The 17225-nt window shown below is 52.0% G+C and overlaps 1 protein-coding gene across 1 annotated transcript in view; it reads left to right on the top strand.

Moving 5' to 3' along the window:
• LOC119975606 (zinc finger protein DZIP1L-like) overlaps positions 1-16770 on the top strand; it is a 38575-nt gene extending 21805 nt beyond the window's left edge. The window contains exons 6-8 of the mRNA XM_038815394.1: positions 4127-4237; positions 9042-9104; positions 16651-16770. Of these exons, the coding sequence (XP_038671322.1) occupies positions 4127-4237; positions 9042-9104; positions 16651-16770 (294 nt within the window). The remainder of the gene's footprint in view (positions 1-4126; positions 4238-9041; positions 9105-16650) is intronic.
• Positions 16771-17225: the final 455 nt, after the last annotated feature.

Here is a 17225-nt window from a genome sequence, read left to right as displayed (position 1 = left end):
CCGGGAGGGTGGGTATCCCCCCGCCCCTGCTCTCCGGGTGGGTATCCCCCCGCCCCTGCTCTCCGGGTGGGTGGGTATCCCCCCGCCCCTGCTCTCCGGGAGGGTGGGTATCCCCCCGCCCCTGCTCTCCGTGAGGGTGGGTATCCCCCCGCCCCTGCTCTCCGGGAGGGTGGGTATCCCCCTGCCCCTGCTCTCCGGGAGGGTGGGTATCCCCCTGCCCCTGCTCTCCGGGAGGGTGGGTATCCCCCTGCCCCTGCTCTCCGGGAGGGTGGGTATCCCCCTGCCCCTGCTCTCCGGGAGGGTGGGTATCCCCCTGCCCCTGCTCTCCGGGAGGGTGGGTATCCCCCTGCCCCTGCTCTCCGGGTGGGTGGGTATCCCCCTGCCCCTGCTCTCCGGGTGGGTGGGTATCCCCCTGCCCCTGCTCTCCGGGAGGGTGGGTATCCCCCCGCCCCTGCTCTCCGTGAGGGTGGGTATCCCCCTGCCCCTGCTCTCCGGGAGGGTGGGTATCCCCCTGTCCCTGCTCTCCGGGTGGGTGGGTATCCCCCTGCCCCTGCTCTCCGGGTGGGTGGGTATCCCCCTGCTCCTGCTCTCCGGGTGGGTGGGTATCCCCCTGCCCCTGCTCTCCGGGTGGGTGGGTATCATCCGCCCCTGTTCTCCGGGAGGGCGGGTATCGCTTGTCCCTGCTCTCCAGGTGGGTGGGTATCCCCCTGCCCCTGGGTCTGCTCTCCAGGTGGGTGGGTATCCCCCGCTCCTGCTCTCCATGTGGGTGGGTATCCCCGCCCCTGTTCTCCGGGTGGGTGGGTATCGCCTGCCCCTTCTCTCCGGGAGGGTGGGTATCCCCCTGCCCCTGCTCTCCAGGTGGGTGGGTTTCGCCTGCCCCTGCCCTCCGGTTGGGTAGGTATCCCCCTGCCCCTGGGTCTGCTCTCCAGGTGGGTGGGTATCCCCCTGCCCCTGGGTCTGCTCTCCAGGTGGGTGGGTATCCCCGCCCCTCCTCTTCAGATGGGTGGGTATCTGCCCTGCCCCTGCTCTCCGGGCGAGTGGGTTCCCCCGTCCCTGCTCTCCGGGTTGCTTGTTATACCCCCCACCCCTTCTCTCCAGGTCAGTGGGTATCCTCCCCGCCCTTGTTGCCTGAGAGAGTGGGTATCCCCACCCCTTTCCGGGTCGGTGGGTATCCCCCGGCCCTGCTCTCCGAGTGGGTGGGTATCCCCCGCCCCTGCTCTCCGAGTGGGTGGGTATCCCCCGCCCCTGCTCTCCGGGTGGGTGGGTATCCCCCTGCCCCTGCTCTCCGGGTGGGTGGGTATCCCCCTGCCCCTGCTCTCCGGGAGGGTGGGTATCCCCCTGCCCTTGTTGCCTGAGAGAGTGGGTATCCCCACCCCATTCCGAGTGGGTGGTTATCCCCCGACCCTGCTCTCCGAGTGGGTGGCTCAGTGTGAGCCCGCTCACCGGGTCGCCTTCAGCGATATGCTTAACATCATATTCAATGACCTGCTTCTTGTGGTTATCATGAGCCCTTTTTAACTGTTCCGATCAGCGAGTGGCATCTAACAGCAAAAACTCTTGGATCCTAATCAGTAATATGCACACCTACTCTGACCATTCATGATGGATGTATTTGCCCACGTCAATCTGGCAGCCACAGCCATCTTGACTGTGCTTCCTCACACTCATAATTCCTGTAAGGACTCTGTTTCATTCTCCCACTTTCTGCATCTCTTCTGATGGTGCATATTTCCACACCAGCTCTTCTGACATGTCCTTCTATTTCCTCAACTGAAGCTTCATCCTCCGCTGGCGGTTGGCAGAGCCGGCAGTGGGCGGAGCTTGCGGTTAGTGCCGACAGTGCCCTCCAGCTCAAATCCCAGATGGGAAAAGGGAGAACTCCCTCGTGAAGAGCTTGTGAGTCTCCAGCAGAACTAATGAATTGCCTCTTAATAGGGACACAGTAACAAAAAGAAACTTTAAAGAAAACTTAACAAATTAAATCAACATAACGTTTTGGGGACTAGTGCTGCTCTCCAAACCCTGTGGTGTCCGCTGGTTGCAGAAGGCCTCAAGTGCACCAATCGGTGCTGTGTTCTCTGTCTCCTGGGACATTGGGATGCGGATGTAACCACGGAAGTAAGGTAGATAGTTGGCTTAGAAATTATAATTCTATTCTGTGATCGACCGCCCGCTGCCTGAACCTGTTAATGGCCACCTTGGCTAGGCCCAGGTGCAGGCTTTTAAAGATGGTCCTCTGCTCCACCCATCAACCCCCACATCAGTGGCCAGTGATCAGAATAAGGGGCTGAAATGCAAAGAAAGCTTGAGGAGCAGCCCCTTCCAATCATAGAACAGGGGTTGCAACCTCACCCACCCTATGCACGCATTGACCGCGAACTGGTCGCGGCTACAGAACATACAGGCAGCCTGGGAGCCTGTAAACATCTTTATCCTCTATTCCATGGGTCTGCTGCATGCAACGCGGTAGCATAGTGGTTAGCACAGTTACTTCACAGCTCCAGGGTTTCAGATTGGATTCCCGGCTGGGTCACTGTCTGTGCGGAGTTTGCCCGTTCGCCCCGTGTCTGCGTGGGTTTCCTCCGGGTGCTCCGGTTTCCTCCCACAGTCCAAAGATGTGCGGGTTAGGTGGATTTGCCATGCTAAATTGCCTTTAGTGTCCCAAAAATGTTAAGTGGGGGTTACTGGGTTACGGGGATAGGGTGCTTCAGTCGGGTGCTCTTTGGTAGGGCTGGTGCAGACTTGATGGGCCGAAAGGCCTCCTTCTGCACTGTAAATTATGTGAAACACCTTCCATGGCAAATCCCTGAAAAAGGAGCACTCTCACACTCTATATTCTTCTAAGTATACTAATAAAATAAAATTAACAATCTCTGAATGTGGCACGGACTGGACTCTCTTCAAATGTGATCCCAGTCCTTAATCAAACAGTGCCCTTTATCTGTGTATCCTTAACAACATAATCAACAAACCATTAACACTGAGCACTCTGTGTTCGGCCTCCAGCCACAAAGGTTCCAACAATGCTTAATTGATGCTTGAGGAACAACCTCTTATCTTCTGATCAGGCACTCTACAGCCTTCTGGACTCAACATGGAGTTCAGCAATTTCATACTCCAGTCTCTGCCCCGATTGTTCCTGTTTTTGTCAGCAGTAAATGATTCTGCTTTTCCTCATTCATCCCTCCTTCAGATACATCTTTAACTTCTTTTCGTGTCTTGCACCATCATCATGTTTGACATTTAATCTCAGCCTGTCACAGACATACGAATAAGTAGTAGTAGGCCATTCAGCCCTTCCGGCCTACTTCGCCATTTAGTAAGATCATGGCTGATCAGATAATCCTCAAACATGCAGCCCACCTATCCCCGATAACCTATCACCCCCTTGCCTACCCGCGGCGACGCAGTGGTTAGCACTGCTGTCTCACAGTGCTAGGGACCCGGGTTCAATTCTGGCCTTGGGGAACTGTGTGGAATTTGCACATTCTCTCCGTGTCTGCGTGGGTTTCCTCCGGGTGCTCCGGTTTCCTCTCTCAGCCCAAAGATGTGCAGGTTAGGTGGATTGGCCATGCTAAATTGCCCTTAGTGTCCAAAGATATGTAGGTTACGTTAAGGGGTTATTGGGATAGGGTGGCAAAGAAGTGGGCTTGGGTGGAGTGCTCTTTCCGAGGGTCAGTGCAGATACGATGGGCCGAAAGGCCTCCTTCTGCACTGTAAGGATTCTATGATTCGAATCTATCCACCTCGGACTGAGAAATATTCAAAAACTGTTTCCATCACCACCATCTCTTTTGTCCTGTTTCTCCTCCATTCTCCTTTCACAGCCTCTACACTTATTTTAAACCTTTTGCATCTTTAACCTTTTTCCAGTTTTTCATGAAAGGCCGCAGACCTGAAATGTTAACCCTGTTAACTCTCTCCCCACATGCTGTCAGACGTGCTGGGTATTTCCAGCACTTTCTGTTTTTATTTCAGCTTTCCACTACTGGCTGTATTCTGCTCTTGTATCATCGATTCATCGAGTCAGAGAATGGTTAGATTGCAGCTGGATAACCAGCGACCGATTATCCAGGAGGGTTAGCATATCCAGAAAGGTTGACAAATTGGACCTTCTTATTGTTAGAAACTGCAGGAGATTCAAGTTGCTGCTCCAGTTCTGCCAAACGTGGGGACGTTTCACGCTGAGGATCACACGGAAGAGTTGAGAAACTGGAAGGAAAGATTTGTGAAACTGGTAGGTGGATAAAGTTTTCAAACACTCACAGTGAGGGATGCAGCAACACCAGAGGGGCTGGGCCGGGCTGTGCATTATTTGTTCTCAAACGCAACAAGCTTTTACAGTGAAGTTCCTGGGGGTCAGAAAAAGAAAGGAATTTTCATGGAGGAGCTGAGAGGCCATGAAGGGAGGAAAAAAATCATTGCCATGCCGTTGTCAACCCAGCCCATGTTCTCTTGGCCTCTCCACGAACCACGCCCCATCATGAACTCATGAACATGGCCAATGCTCCTTAAAGTTCTCTGCCTCGTCCAATTTATCTCCCCAGTGAAAGTTCTGAGGGCAGCACGGTAGCATGGTGGTTAGCATAAATGCTTCACAGCTCCAGGGTCCCAGGTTCGATTCCCGGCTGGGTCACTGTCTGTGCGGAGTCAGCACGTCCTCCCTGTGTGTGCGTGGGTTTCCTCCGGGTGCTCCGGTTTCCTCCCACAGTCCAAAGATGTGCGGGTTAGGTGGATTGGCCATGATAAATTGCCCGTAGTGTCCTAAAAAAAGTAAGGTTAAGGGGGGGTTGTTGGGTTACGGGTATAGGGTGGATACGTGGGTTTGAATGGGGTGATCATGGTTCGGCACAACATCGAGGGCCGGAGGGCCTGTTCTGTGCTGTACTGTTCTATGTTCTTCATCAGTGCTCCAGGATCCTCGAAGGCATCAGGTAAAACTCTTAAATATCTATTTATCTATATTCTGGCTCGGCCACAGAATTACTTAAAAATTGGCCCTTGCTGGTGTTTACGCTGCACACAACCCTGGAACCGTTTTATTCCTTTCTAACTTCTTTATCCAGCTCTACCTTATACGCAGCTATGTTATTTACTTCAACTACTCCATCTGGCAGCAAGTGGGAACACCTTTTCTGCCTCTACCCCTATATTGTGAATCTAGTTTGTGGTTCCTACTATTTTTGAGGCAATCTTTAGTTCTGGGAAGATTAAAGTTGTAAAGGTAAGGTCATTAAAATGCTGGGCTTTAGAGATTGCCAGAACACCTCGAAGAATGGCAGTTTAAAAGATGACCCATGTTTGTTTAATAAAGTAAGAAAAAGAAAGGTAGAGCTAAATAGGGCCTACTTAGCTATTGAGCTGGAGACTTCATGTCCGCAATGATTATAAGAAAGGCATTACAGAGCAACATGTTTGTTTTAGCATCTTGAGCTAAATCAAGCTATAACGGTTTTAGTGAACTCTGAAAAATTGTAAAGACCTACCTATTTCATCAGGTTACAGGGAAAACTGTAAATGGGAGATCATGGGAGATTGAATCGCGCCACGACGCCCCGATGCCGGCACGCGCCGGCGTGGTTGGTGCGGTGCCGGTTGTGAGCCGCTCTACTCGGCCAGCCCACGATTCTCCGGCCCGGATGGGTCGAGCGGCCGTAAGAAAAGAGCCGAGTCCCGCTGGCGCCGTTTTAACCTGCTCTGGGCCGGGGGGACCTCGGCGTGTTAGGGTCGGGTGGCGGCCTTTTGGGGGGGGAAGGGGGATCTCCAATGAGGCCTGGTCTGCGATCGGAGCCCACCGATCGGCGGGCCTGCCTCTGTGGCTGGGGGCCTCCTTTCCTGCGCGCCGGCCCCTGTTGTCCTGCGCCATGTTGCGTCGGGGCTGGCGTGTTGAAGGAGGCCACTGCGGATGGGTGTGTTGGCGCCGGTGCCATTGCGTGTGCATGGATCCCGCGGCGCACAGTTCCCGCCGGGATCTGCAGCTGGAGTGACGAGAAATGCTCCAGCGCCGTGCATGCCCCCTGGAGGGGCCAGAATTAGTCGTGGGAGCGATCCGTTCACCCCGTCGTAAAACGCGACGCCGTTTACGATGGCATGGACCCTCTGCCATGAGATTGGAGAATCCTGCCCCATTAACCTGAAGATCAGTTTGAGGACATCCCACAGAAGGTTACGTTGTCCTGGATATTTACACATTCTAATCTTTTAATGTACCACTTTCAGTTCTTGGCCTTGATCTTATACGTGTTTTTCTATCCACAACACCTTTGTCAATTTCCACCTATCGATGACCCTCTATCCAGTCCCAGTGCTCCATCTGCTCCCCCCCCCCCCCCCCCCCCCCACACACACACAGTATAAATCTGACCCTTTTTCCAGTTATCTCCAGCTTTGACAAAGATTCATCCAGACTCAAATCATTAGCTCCCTTCTCTCTCCACAGATGCTGTCAGACCTGCTGAGATTGTCCAGTATTTTCTGTCTTTGTTTCAGAGTCCAGCATCCACAGTAATTTGCTTTTACCGACGTTGTCCTGGGTATGGTTGGGGCAGAGGGAGATCCTCTGGTTCCAAATTATTCGGGTGTTTGCTGACACAGTTAGTTGCAGCTTGGTACTTGTGTGGTTTGCAGCTCACAAAGAGATGGTCAAAGTAAATGATCGTACCTGTCAGTGAAGTAAAAAGCTAACTTCATCATTAACATGGGAAAATGGGTGAGGCTTCATCTCAGTTTGAATTTTGTGAGGGAACAGAAGCTGGAAGTTTGCCTAGTTTGAAATTAGTGGAAGAATCCACAATAATCCTCCACAAACAGAGCCTTGTGAAAAAGAAAGTAACAAGCAGATGGGCGTGGCAGTATTGGAGAAGGTAACCAGAACGAGGGGCTGAAGCATCCAGAGGCAAGAGGTGGTAAATTAAAGTTTTACCTCTGAGAATAGGTGGAGTTGAGAAGAATTCTCGAGAAGATAATGGCATACTTATGGGTGGTTGCTACAGAAGTAACTACTATAAGATTGAAGTGTCTTACAAGAGAATTTGTGTGGAAAGTAATAAGTTAATCTGAAAGCATATAAGCTTCAGTGTTAACTCAATCATGTTCGCTATGTTTCATTTCTTTCATACATAATAAAGTTTGCGTTTTGTTTATTTAAAAAACAGCTTGAAAGCTTGTGGCGTAATTCTGTTGGTTAAAACGAGGAGTGAGGATATTTATTTAAATGTTAAAACAGTTCCTAATTGGATCATGACATCGAACAAACCACTTCATAGTTTTACTGATCCTGAAAGGTCACCCATCAACCTTCTCTTTTCAAGAGAAAAGAACCCCAACCTGATCAGTTTTTCCTGATCGGTATAACCTTTCAATTCCGGCATCGTCCTTACAATACAAATATATTAGGAGCAGGGTTAGGCCACTAGGCCCTTCAAACTTTCTCTGCCATTCAATGAGATTGTGGCTGCTCTGATTGTGAAATCAACTCCACATTCCCACCTACCCCTGTCAACCTTTCACCCCCGTGTTAATCGGGAACCTATCTAGCTCTGACGTGAGAACATTGAAAGGCTCTGCTTCTACCGTCTTTCGAGACTTCCAGAAACTCACAGCCCTCTGTGAGAAGAAATTTCTCCCAATCTCTGTCTTAGATGAGTCACCCCTTATTTTTAAACAGTGACCCCCCTAGTGCTAGAAACTCCCACAAGAGGAAACATCCTCTCTCCATCCACCTCGTCAATACCCCTCAGGATCTTAAAGGTTTCCAATACTTACTCTTCTAAACGCCAGTGGATAGAAGCCTAGCCTGTCCAATCTTTCCTCGCCAATATTCTGGCAGCAATACTGTAGAACTGTTCTCCAGAATTAGCCGTGCTCCTATGCGCGCTGTTCCAGTGCAACACTGGCATCTACCTGGCAATGTCTAGCATTGCCCAGGTATGTCCTGTCCACAAAATGAAGGACATATCCAACCTGGCCAATTACCGCCCCATCAAGCTACTTTTGATAATCTGCAAAGTGATTGACACCGTTCTCAATCAGCTCTTGCTGAGCGATAAACTGCTCACTGACGCTGGATCAGAAGCTCGGTGACCTCACCTCTTTGAGTCTTCCATGCTACTCACCCATCTAGAAAGCACAAGCCAGAGTGAAATGGAATTCTCTCCACTTGCCTGGGTGAATGCAGCTCCAACAACACTCTAGAAGCTCAGCACCATCCAGGACAAACCCGCTTGACTGGCATCCCATTCACCACCTTCAACCTTCTCTCCCACCAATACCATGTGCAGTGTCAGCAGTGTGTGCCATCTCCAAGATGCACCGCAGCAACTCATTGAGGCTCTTTTGACAGAAAGTGCCAAACCCACAACCTCTCTAACCGGGCGTAGAAGGACAAGTGCAGCCGATACGAACACCACCACCCGCAAGTTCGAAGTTTGCCTGGGAGTCGGTCACCATCCTGAATGAGAACAATATTACTGGTCCTACACTATCACTGGATCAAAAGCCTAGAGCTCCCTTCCCAGCACTGAAAGTTGCCTTCACCGATAGACTGCAGCGATTCAAGAAGGAGCAGCACGGTAGCATTGTGGATAGCACAATTGCTTCACAGCTCCAGGTTCCCAGGTTCGATTCCCGGCTGGGTCACTGTCTGTGCGGAGTCTGCACATCCTCCCCGTGTGTGTGTGGGTTTCCTCCGGGTGCTCCGGTTTCCTCCCACAGTCCAAAGATGTGCAGGTTAGATAGATTGGCCATGATAAATTGCCCTTGGTGCCAAAATTGACCTTAGTGTTGGGTGGGGTTACTGGGTTATTGGGATAGGGTGGAGGTGTTGACCTTGGGTAGGGTGCTCTTTCCAAGAGCCGGTGCAGACTCGATGGGCCGAATGGCCTCCTTCTGCACTGTAAATTCTATGATAATCTATGTGACTTGTCACCACCACCTCAAGGGCAATTAGGATGGGTAATAATTGCTGGCCTAGCCATTGATACTCATATTCCATAAATGAATAATAAAAATATTCTGATTTTGAATTTTTCTTTTGTTGCCAGAAAAATGAATCCAAAAAGAAGTTTAAAGATCTTCAGATTCAGCACCTGACCGAAAAGGATGAGGTACGTTTAAAATTTGTTTGCCAATTCTTTCATCACTACACCTGACTAATTGCATATCTAGCGGGCAAAGTATCTTCGGGCAATTAGGTCTTTATTTGGTATTCATGGCAATCATTTTGCCTGAACTGAACCTGGGGTTTATCTAAACCAATGGTGTAGGCCCACCCAGAACCACATCCCTCCCTTGTTTTTATTAGTTCCCAATCCAAAGTCTCCATTCCTTATTTTTGTATCCATTTCCGATCAAACCTATCCATTTAAATTTCCCTCCTGGAACCACATTTCCAATGTGCCAGATCCCGGAGGGAAATGGTATCCTGTTGTCCGTCGCGGTGTGCCACGTAGGCATGCCGAGGGTTGGCATGCAGGAGCTGGACCCTCTCGACTAGGGGGTTGGACTTGTGTCTCCTCGCGTGTTTCCGGAGGAGGACAGGCCCCGGTGTTGTCAGCCAGGACGGAAGCGAGACCCCGGAGATGGACTTCCTGGGGAAGACAAATAGACGGTCGTGAAGGGTCTCATTCGTGGCTGTGCAGAGGAGCGACCGAATGGAGTGGAGTGCGACGGTGGGTGGGTGGGAACCTTCTGCCAGCGGGAAACCGGGAGACTTCTAGACCGTAGGGCCAGAAGGACGGCCTCCCATACCGTCGCGTTCTCCCTCTCCACCTGTCCGTTTCCCCGGAGGTTGTAGCTGGTAGTCCTGCTCGAGGCAATGCCCTTACCGAGCAGGTACTGATGCAGTTCATCGCTCATAAACGAGGAGCCCCGGTCACTGTGGATGTATGCAGGGAAACCGAACAGGGTGAAGATTCTGTGCAGGGCCTTAATGACAGTGGCCGCGCGGGCATGTCGGGACATGTGACGCCAAAGGGGAAACGGGAGTACTCGTCAACGACGAGGAGAAAGTACGTGTTATGGTCAGTGGAGGGGAGGGACCCTTTGAAATCGACGCTGAGGCGCTCAAAGGGGCGGCAGGCCTTCACCAGGTGAGCCTTGTCTGGCCGATAGAAGTGCAGCTTGCACTCTGCACAGACTTGGCCCTGACCTCCTCAGTGGAGTAGGGCAGGTTGCAGGCCTTGATGAAGTGGAGAAGCCGGGTGACAACCTGTGACAGAGGTAATTGTGGATGGTCTGAAGTCGGTCGTCTTGCCGCGGGACAGGGCATCTGGGGGCTCATTGAGCTTCACAGGACAATACACGATATCGTAATTATTGGTGGAGAGTTCGATTCTCCACCTCAAGATCTTATCATTCTTTATCTTGCTCCGCTGTGTGTTGTTGAACACAAAGGCTACTGATCATTGGTCGGTGATGAGGGTGAACCTCCTACCGGACAGGTAGTGCCTCCAATGCCTCCTGGAAGGGGATGGACTCGTCCACTGCGTGCATCGCGGACTTGGTAATGTCTGTCTTGATGTGGTTGAAGGCCAGACGGGCCTCAGTCGTCAGGGGAAAAGTGATGGCTTTGATTGGTGGGCGGGCTTTGTCTGCATAGTTGGGGACCCACTGGGCATAATATGAGAAGAACTCCAGGCATCTTCTCAGGGCCTTGGGGCAGTGGGGAAGGGGGAGTTGCAGGAGGGAGCATATGCGGTTGGTGCCGGGCCCGAGGACTCCGTTTCTATGGCATAGCCGAGGATGGCTAGTCGGGTTGTAGGTGAGATTCAGGGATTGTGCGGTTTGGAGGAAATTCTGAAAGTTAGTGTCGTGGTCCTGCTGATCATGGCCGCAGATGGTGACATTATCCAAGCGGGAACGTGGCCCGCAGCCCATACAGTCCATCGTTCTTTGGAAGACCAAGACCCCATTGGTGACGCTGAAGGGGACTCTTGAGGAAGTGGAAGAGGCGGCCGTGTAGTGGTGGTCTTCCGGGCGGATCGGAAGCTGGTGGTATGCGGACTTCAGATATACCGTGGAGAAAACCCGGTAGTGCGTAATCTGATCAACCATACCCGCTCTGCGGGGAAGGGGGTACGCATCGAGTTGCGTGTACCGATTTATGGTCTGGCTGTAGTCTACAACCATCCGGTTCTTTTCCCTGGTCCTGACGACCACCACCTGGGCTCTCCAGGGGCTATTCCTGGCCTTGATGATCCCCTCCCTCAAGAGCCGCTGAATCTCCGATTGATAAATGTCCTGCCCTGGGCACTGTACCGCCTGCTCCTGGGGCGACGGGTTTACAGTCAGAGGTGAGGTTCGCGAAGAGCGAGGGAGGGGCAACCTTAAGGGTCACCAGGCTACATACGGTGAGAGGGGGGTAGGGGTCCACTGATCTTCAGGGCCAGGCTTCTGAGGTTGCACTGAAAATCCAGTCCTAACGAGTGGAGCACAGAGATGGGGAAGGACATAGAGTTTAAAATTGGCGTACTCGGCGCCCTGTATCCCGAGGTTCGCGACGCAGTACCCCCGGATCTGCACTGAATGTGATCCGGAAGCAAGGGGGATTGCTTGGGACGCGGGGGAAATCTGGAGGGAGCAGCGCCTTACTGTGACCGGATGGATGAAGCTCTCCGTGTTCCCAGAGTCGAACAGGGCGTTTCGTGCCCATTGACCCAGACGGTTATCATGGAGTTCTTGAGTTGCTTGGGCCGTGACTGGTCGAGAGTGACAGCGCGAGCTGCGGGTAGCTGGCATAGTCGGCGGTAGCGAGGTGGTCCCAAGATGGCGGCCCCCGTCAGTTGCATGTGACGGGCGGCGTTGAAGATGGCGGCCAAGGTGGCTGCCCCCATGGTCACACATGGCGGGCTGGGTTCAAGATGGCGGCCAAGATGGTGGCCCCATGAGTCGCACATGTCAGGCGGAGTTAAAGATGGCGGCCCCCATAAATAGCACGAGGCGGATGAGAAGTCAGAAGGGGGGCGGTACCGGCAGGCACGCAGTCACGCTGTGGGATCTACGGGTCTATGAGTCAGGCCTGCGATTTTGGAACTTTGGGTCGGGCCAAGCAGACTTTGGCAAAATGTCCTTTCTTGCCGCAGTCGCTGTAGGTCGCGTTCCGAGCTGGGCAACGCTGCCTGGGTGCTGGTTCTGACCGCAGAAATAGCAAGACGGCCCCCCCCGGGTTGGGCGGGCAGCCGTGCGGCACAGGCCTGGGATATCCTCGGGTCGGGTGATGGCCGCGCCTCCGGCGCCCACGAGGAAATCGCATGGTTGGAGGGGGAAGCGTTTTAGGGTCTGGAAGGCTACCTCTAACAAGGTGGATAGTTTTACTGTCTCTTCTCGGTCGAGGGCGCCCTTTTCGAGCAGGCGCTGTCTGACATAGTTGGACCGGACTCCAGCCACATAGGTGTCCCAGATGGCGAGTTTCATGCGCTGCGAGGCCGTGACGTCCTTGTAGTTACAGTTCCGAGCGAGTACCCACAGGTCGTGTAGATATTCCTCCAGCGATTCCCCGGGGCGTTGACGACGTGTGGGGAGGAAACGCCGCGCGAACACTTCGTTCACCGGCCTCTCGTAATGTCTTTTCAGGATCGCGACCGTGTCTGCGTACGCGGTCGCGTCTTCGATTAGTAAAGAGATTCTGTGGCTCACCTGGGCGTGGAGGAGACTCAGCTTGTGTGCCTCGGTGATGGCGGGCGAGGAGGAGGAGGCGAGGTAGGCTCAAAGCAGCGGAGCCAATGTGAGAAGATTCCTTTGGCTTCGGCTGCCTGTAAGTCGAGTTCCAGTCGATCAGGTTTGAGGACGACTTCCATTGCAATATCGTAGCTTATTAAATTGATGCAACCATCAATTCACACGAGACGATTAGTAAAAGTGAACAGTGGTTTTAATAAGCTAGATCTGTGCCTGCCTGCGACTGCTCTGTACTGAGTGCCGCCTACAGGCTGTAGATCTATATACCTCCCCTGAGGGGGCGGAGCCATAGGCGGAGCCCACCGGGGCATCAACATTATACAATACAATACAGTGGTGAATTGCAGTAGCAATACAATCACTACACTAAGAAAGACGAAAATGGCGACGGAAAGGGAACAGAATAGGAACCGGAATGATCTCCCTCTGTCTGGCTTTCCTGTGACATTCGTACGCTGCACCGGAACCATGTTCAGGCACCTGCACATCAGTTATTTGCTCATTCTTGCCTTTATTCCCAATTGTTATCTTTTAGTTTTCTTTCTCCCCTTTGACTGTGTCTGCTGCTTTCCCACACACTTATTTTTTGCATCACACGTCAAGATCTCGGGCAGCTAGTTTTCACGCATGCCATTCAAATCTATTCTGGGTGCACTTACACGTGAGAAAAGCACACTTGTGGTGTTATATAGATGCCAATATTACAGAATTTATAGAATTCCTACTCTGCAGAAGGAGGCCATCTGGCCCTTTTTTTTTTTTATAAATGTTTTTATTCAGTTTTCGTATTTTATATTGAACAAATTACAAATTGTTAGGAGAGAGAAAAAAAAAAAACAAACAAAAACAAACACGCAAAAATTAACATACATATTTACAGGTAAGCATCTTCGTAGTAGTAACTGCGCCCCCCCCCCCCCCCCCCCCCCCCCACCCCCCCCCCCAACATGTTTATTTAGCTTGGTTTTGGGCCTTAGCTAGCCATCGAACCCCCGTAACGAACCTGTAGCCCCCCCCCCCCCCCCCTCCCGCTACCTCCCCCGACTATTCTTCCTCTTGTACATTGGCCACAAATAGGTCCCGGAACAGTTGCATGAATGGCTTCCACGTTCTGTGGAAGCGTCGTCCGACCCTCGGATGGCAATTTGATTTTCTCCATTTGGAGAGATTCCGAGAGGTCGGACAGCCAGTCCGCAGCTCTGGGCGGTGCTGCTGACCGCCAGCCAAACAGGATTCTACGGCGGGCGATCAGGGAGGCAAGGCAAGGGCATCCGCCTCCCTCACCAGGAATAGATCTGGCTGTTCTGAAAACCCGAAGACCGCCACTATCGGGCATGGCTCCACCCTCACTCCCACCACTTTGGACATTACATCGAAGAAGGCTGTCCAGTACTCCACGAGTCTGGGGCAGACCAGAACATGTGGGCGTGGTTGGCCGCGCCTCTTTGGCCACGTTCACATCTGTCTTCCACCTCCGGGAAGAACCTACTCATACGCGTTCTTGTTAAGTGGCTCTATGTACCACTTTTAGTTGCGTCAGGCTGAGCCTTGCGCACGTGGAGGTGGAGTTGACCCTATGCAGTGCTTCGCTCCAGAGTCCCCACCCGATCTCCATCCCCAGGTCGTCCTCCCATTTCCTCCTTGTTGCGTCCAGTACGGTGTCGTCCCTATCTACCAGTCGGTCATACATGTCACTACAGTTCCCTTTCTCTAGGATACTTGCGTCCAGTAGGTCTTCCAGTAGTGTCTGTCGTGGCGGTTGTGGGTACGTCCTTGTCTCCTTTCGTAGGAAGTTTTTGAGCTGCAGGTACGTAGCTCGTTCCCCCCAGCTAGCTGAAATTTCTCTGTCAGTTCGTCCAGTGTTGCGATCCTGTCGTCCGTGTATAGGTCCCTGACTGTCAGTGTCCCCCCGTCCTGCCTCCACCTTTTGAAGGTGGCGTCGGTCAGTGCTGGTTTGAACCTATGGTTGTTGCAGATGGGAGCCCTGTTCGACATTTTGGTCAGGCCAAGTTGCTGCCGCAGTTGGTTCCAGGATTGGAGGGTGGCTGTCACCACTGGGCTGCTGGAGTGTTTTTTGGGTGGGGATGGGAGTGCTGCCGTGGCGAGGGCCCGGAGGGAGGTTCCCATGCAGGAGGCCTCCTCCGCACGCACCCACTCAGCTTCTGGCTCCTGGATCCATCCCCTTACTCGCTCGGCTGTTGCTGCCCAGTGGTAGAATTGTAGATTCGGGAGGGCTAACCCTCCCCTGGTTTTTGTTTTTTGTAAGACCTTCTTTGGGATCCTAGCATTTTTACCCCCCCCATACGAACGCCATGATGAGTTTGTCCAGCGCTTTGAAAAGGCCTTGGGGATGTAGATCGGAATGGATCTAAACAGGAAGAGGAACCTGGGCAGTACGTTCATTTTGATCGTCTGAACTCTCCCCGCGAGGGAGAGCGGGAGTGTGTTCCATCTTTGCAGGTCCTTTTTAACTTCCTCCGTCAGGCTGGTGAGGTTCCATTTGTGGATCCCTTCCAGTCATGGGCTATTTGGATCCCCAGGTAGCGGAATTTATGTCGGGCTTGTTTGAACGGCAGCCCTTTAGTGCTGCCCCCCCCCCCCCCTTGCGGGTGGTAATGGGAAGATCTCACTTTTGCTCATGTTGAGTTTGTAGCCCGAGAAGGCTCCAAACTCTTTCAGGAGCGCGATGATTCCGTCCATGCTGCTTTGTGGGTCCGAGATATAGAGGAGCAGATCATCCGCATAGAGTGAGACTCTGTGCTCTCTACCTCCCCTTCGGATCCCCCTCCAATTTTTTGCTGCCCTGAGCGCGATTGCTAGCGGTTCGATTGCTAGTGCGAACAGCAGCGGGGACAGTGGGCATCCTTGTCTGGTGCCCCTGTGCAGCTGGAAGTATGGGAGTTGGTATTGTTGGTCTGTACACTCGCCATGGGAGCGTTGTACAGGAGCTTTACCCAAGCTGTGAACCCTGTTCCAAGCCCGAACCGCTCCAGTACCTCTATGAGGTATATCCATTCGACTCTGTCGAAGGCCTTTCTGCGTCCAGGGAGACGATCACCTCTTGTGTTCTCTCCCCGGAGGGGGTATCTGGCCCTTTGAGTCTGCACTGACCTCTGAATTAGCACTGTATCTAGGGCCAATCCCCAGCAACCCCATAACCTGCACATTTTTTAACACTTAAGAGCAATTTAGCATGGCCAATCCACCTGACCTGCACATCTTTGGACTGTGGGAGGAAACCGGAGCACCCGGAGGAAACACGCAGAAATGGGGAGAACGCGATAAATTATCCCACACAGTCACCCAAGGCCGGAATCGAACCCTTGTCCATGGCGCTGTGAGACAGCAGTGCTAACCCTTGTGCCACCGGGATGCCCAACACCTCTGACAAGAAAAGACACACGAGCTGTGCAAGTTTCATGGTATCTAAGTGCTCCAGGTATATTAAATTAAAATGAACAGAAATTTGGAATCTAAATGTTAAATGTTAGTTTTGTGACGTCTGATTTTATTTACATTAATATTCCAAAGCTTTGTGAAGAGTCTAATGGACAGTTAGCCATTTCCTAACATTGTGAATTTAACTGGCATTTGGACATGAATGAGCAAATTTTTCCTTTGCTTGATCAATGAGTAGTGTGAAGCCCTGCCATATTGTATCTGCAGGATTAATAATTGGAGTGGATTGTATCGATTGTTCAAATGGTATTTAGACAGGTACATTGCATCATTTGAAATTTACAAGCGAGAAATTAGCACAATTTTGGTGCTAGACTATGCACTGTATAAACTGTGTCTTGATCAATGTTTTGGCCACTGTAATATTACGTTTGCTTGGCGAACTCAGTTTGTTTGTTGCTGAAACCCTCCTCCATATTTTTTTTAACCTCCTCTCCAATTCTGCGCACCTTGAATTCTGACCCGGCACCTTAAGTTCAGAAATTTGCTCCTTAAATCATTCTGCCTCTGTTACAGATGGGAGCAGAGAGTTGCAAAAGAGACGGTGAGGGATTCAATCAATGGGGCAAAACTGGCAGCCTGGGTTCAAACGGTGGAAGTGTGAGGCCGTTAATTTTAGATCGAAGCATTTTGTAAATGGTGAGAAGCTAGGAACTGCAAAGGAACAGGGAGGTTTAGGGCTCCAGGTACAGAAACCACTGAAAGCCAGGTAAACAAAATAACTCAAAAGCCCGATGGATTGAGAGTCAAGGTGGCTCGGATACAATGGGCTGGAAGTAATACAATGGCCGGAATTCTCCCTCTGTTCATGCCGGTGGGATTCTCCAATCCTGTTGCAGTGAATGGCGTTTTGGTGGAGCATCAAATTCCCTGTTTGCTGGGCAGTGGTGGCGGGGCAAACGGGAATCGGAGAATCTCGGCCAACAGTTGTATTTCTGGTTAGACTATATTTGGAGTAAAGCATCCAATTCTGGTCTCTGCACCTCAGGAAGGATATACTGGGCTTGGAGTCAGTGTAGCACAGGCACACCAGAATGTTACCAAGGGTCGTAGACTATAAAGACAGGTTTGAGAAACTAGGTTTGTATTCT

This window comes from Scyliorhinus canicula, chromosome 13, assembly GCF_902713615.1.
Source record: "Scyliorhinus canicula chromosome 13, sScyCan1.1, whole genome shotgun sequence".
Lineage (NCBI taxonomy): Eukaryota > Metazoa > Chordata > Chondrichthyes > Carcharhiniformes > Scyliorhinidae > Scyliorhinus > Scyliorhinus canicula.
The sequence above is the reverse complement of the archived record's forward strand: the minus strand, read 5'-3'. Positions and strand labels throughout refer to the sequence as shown.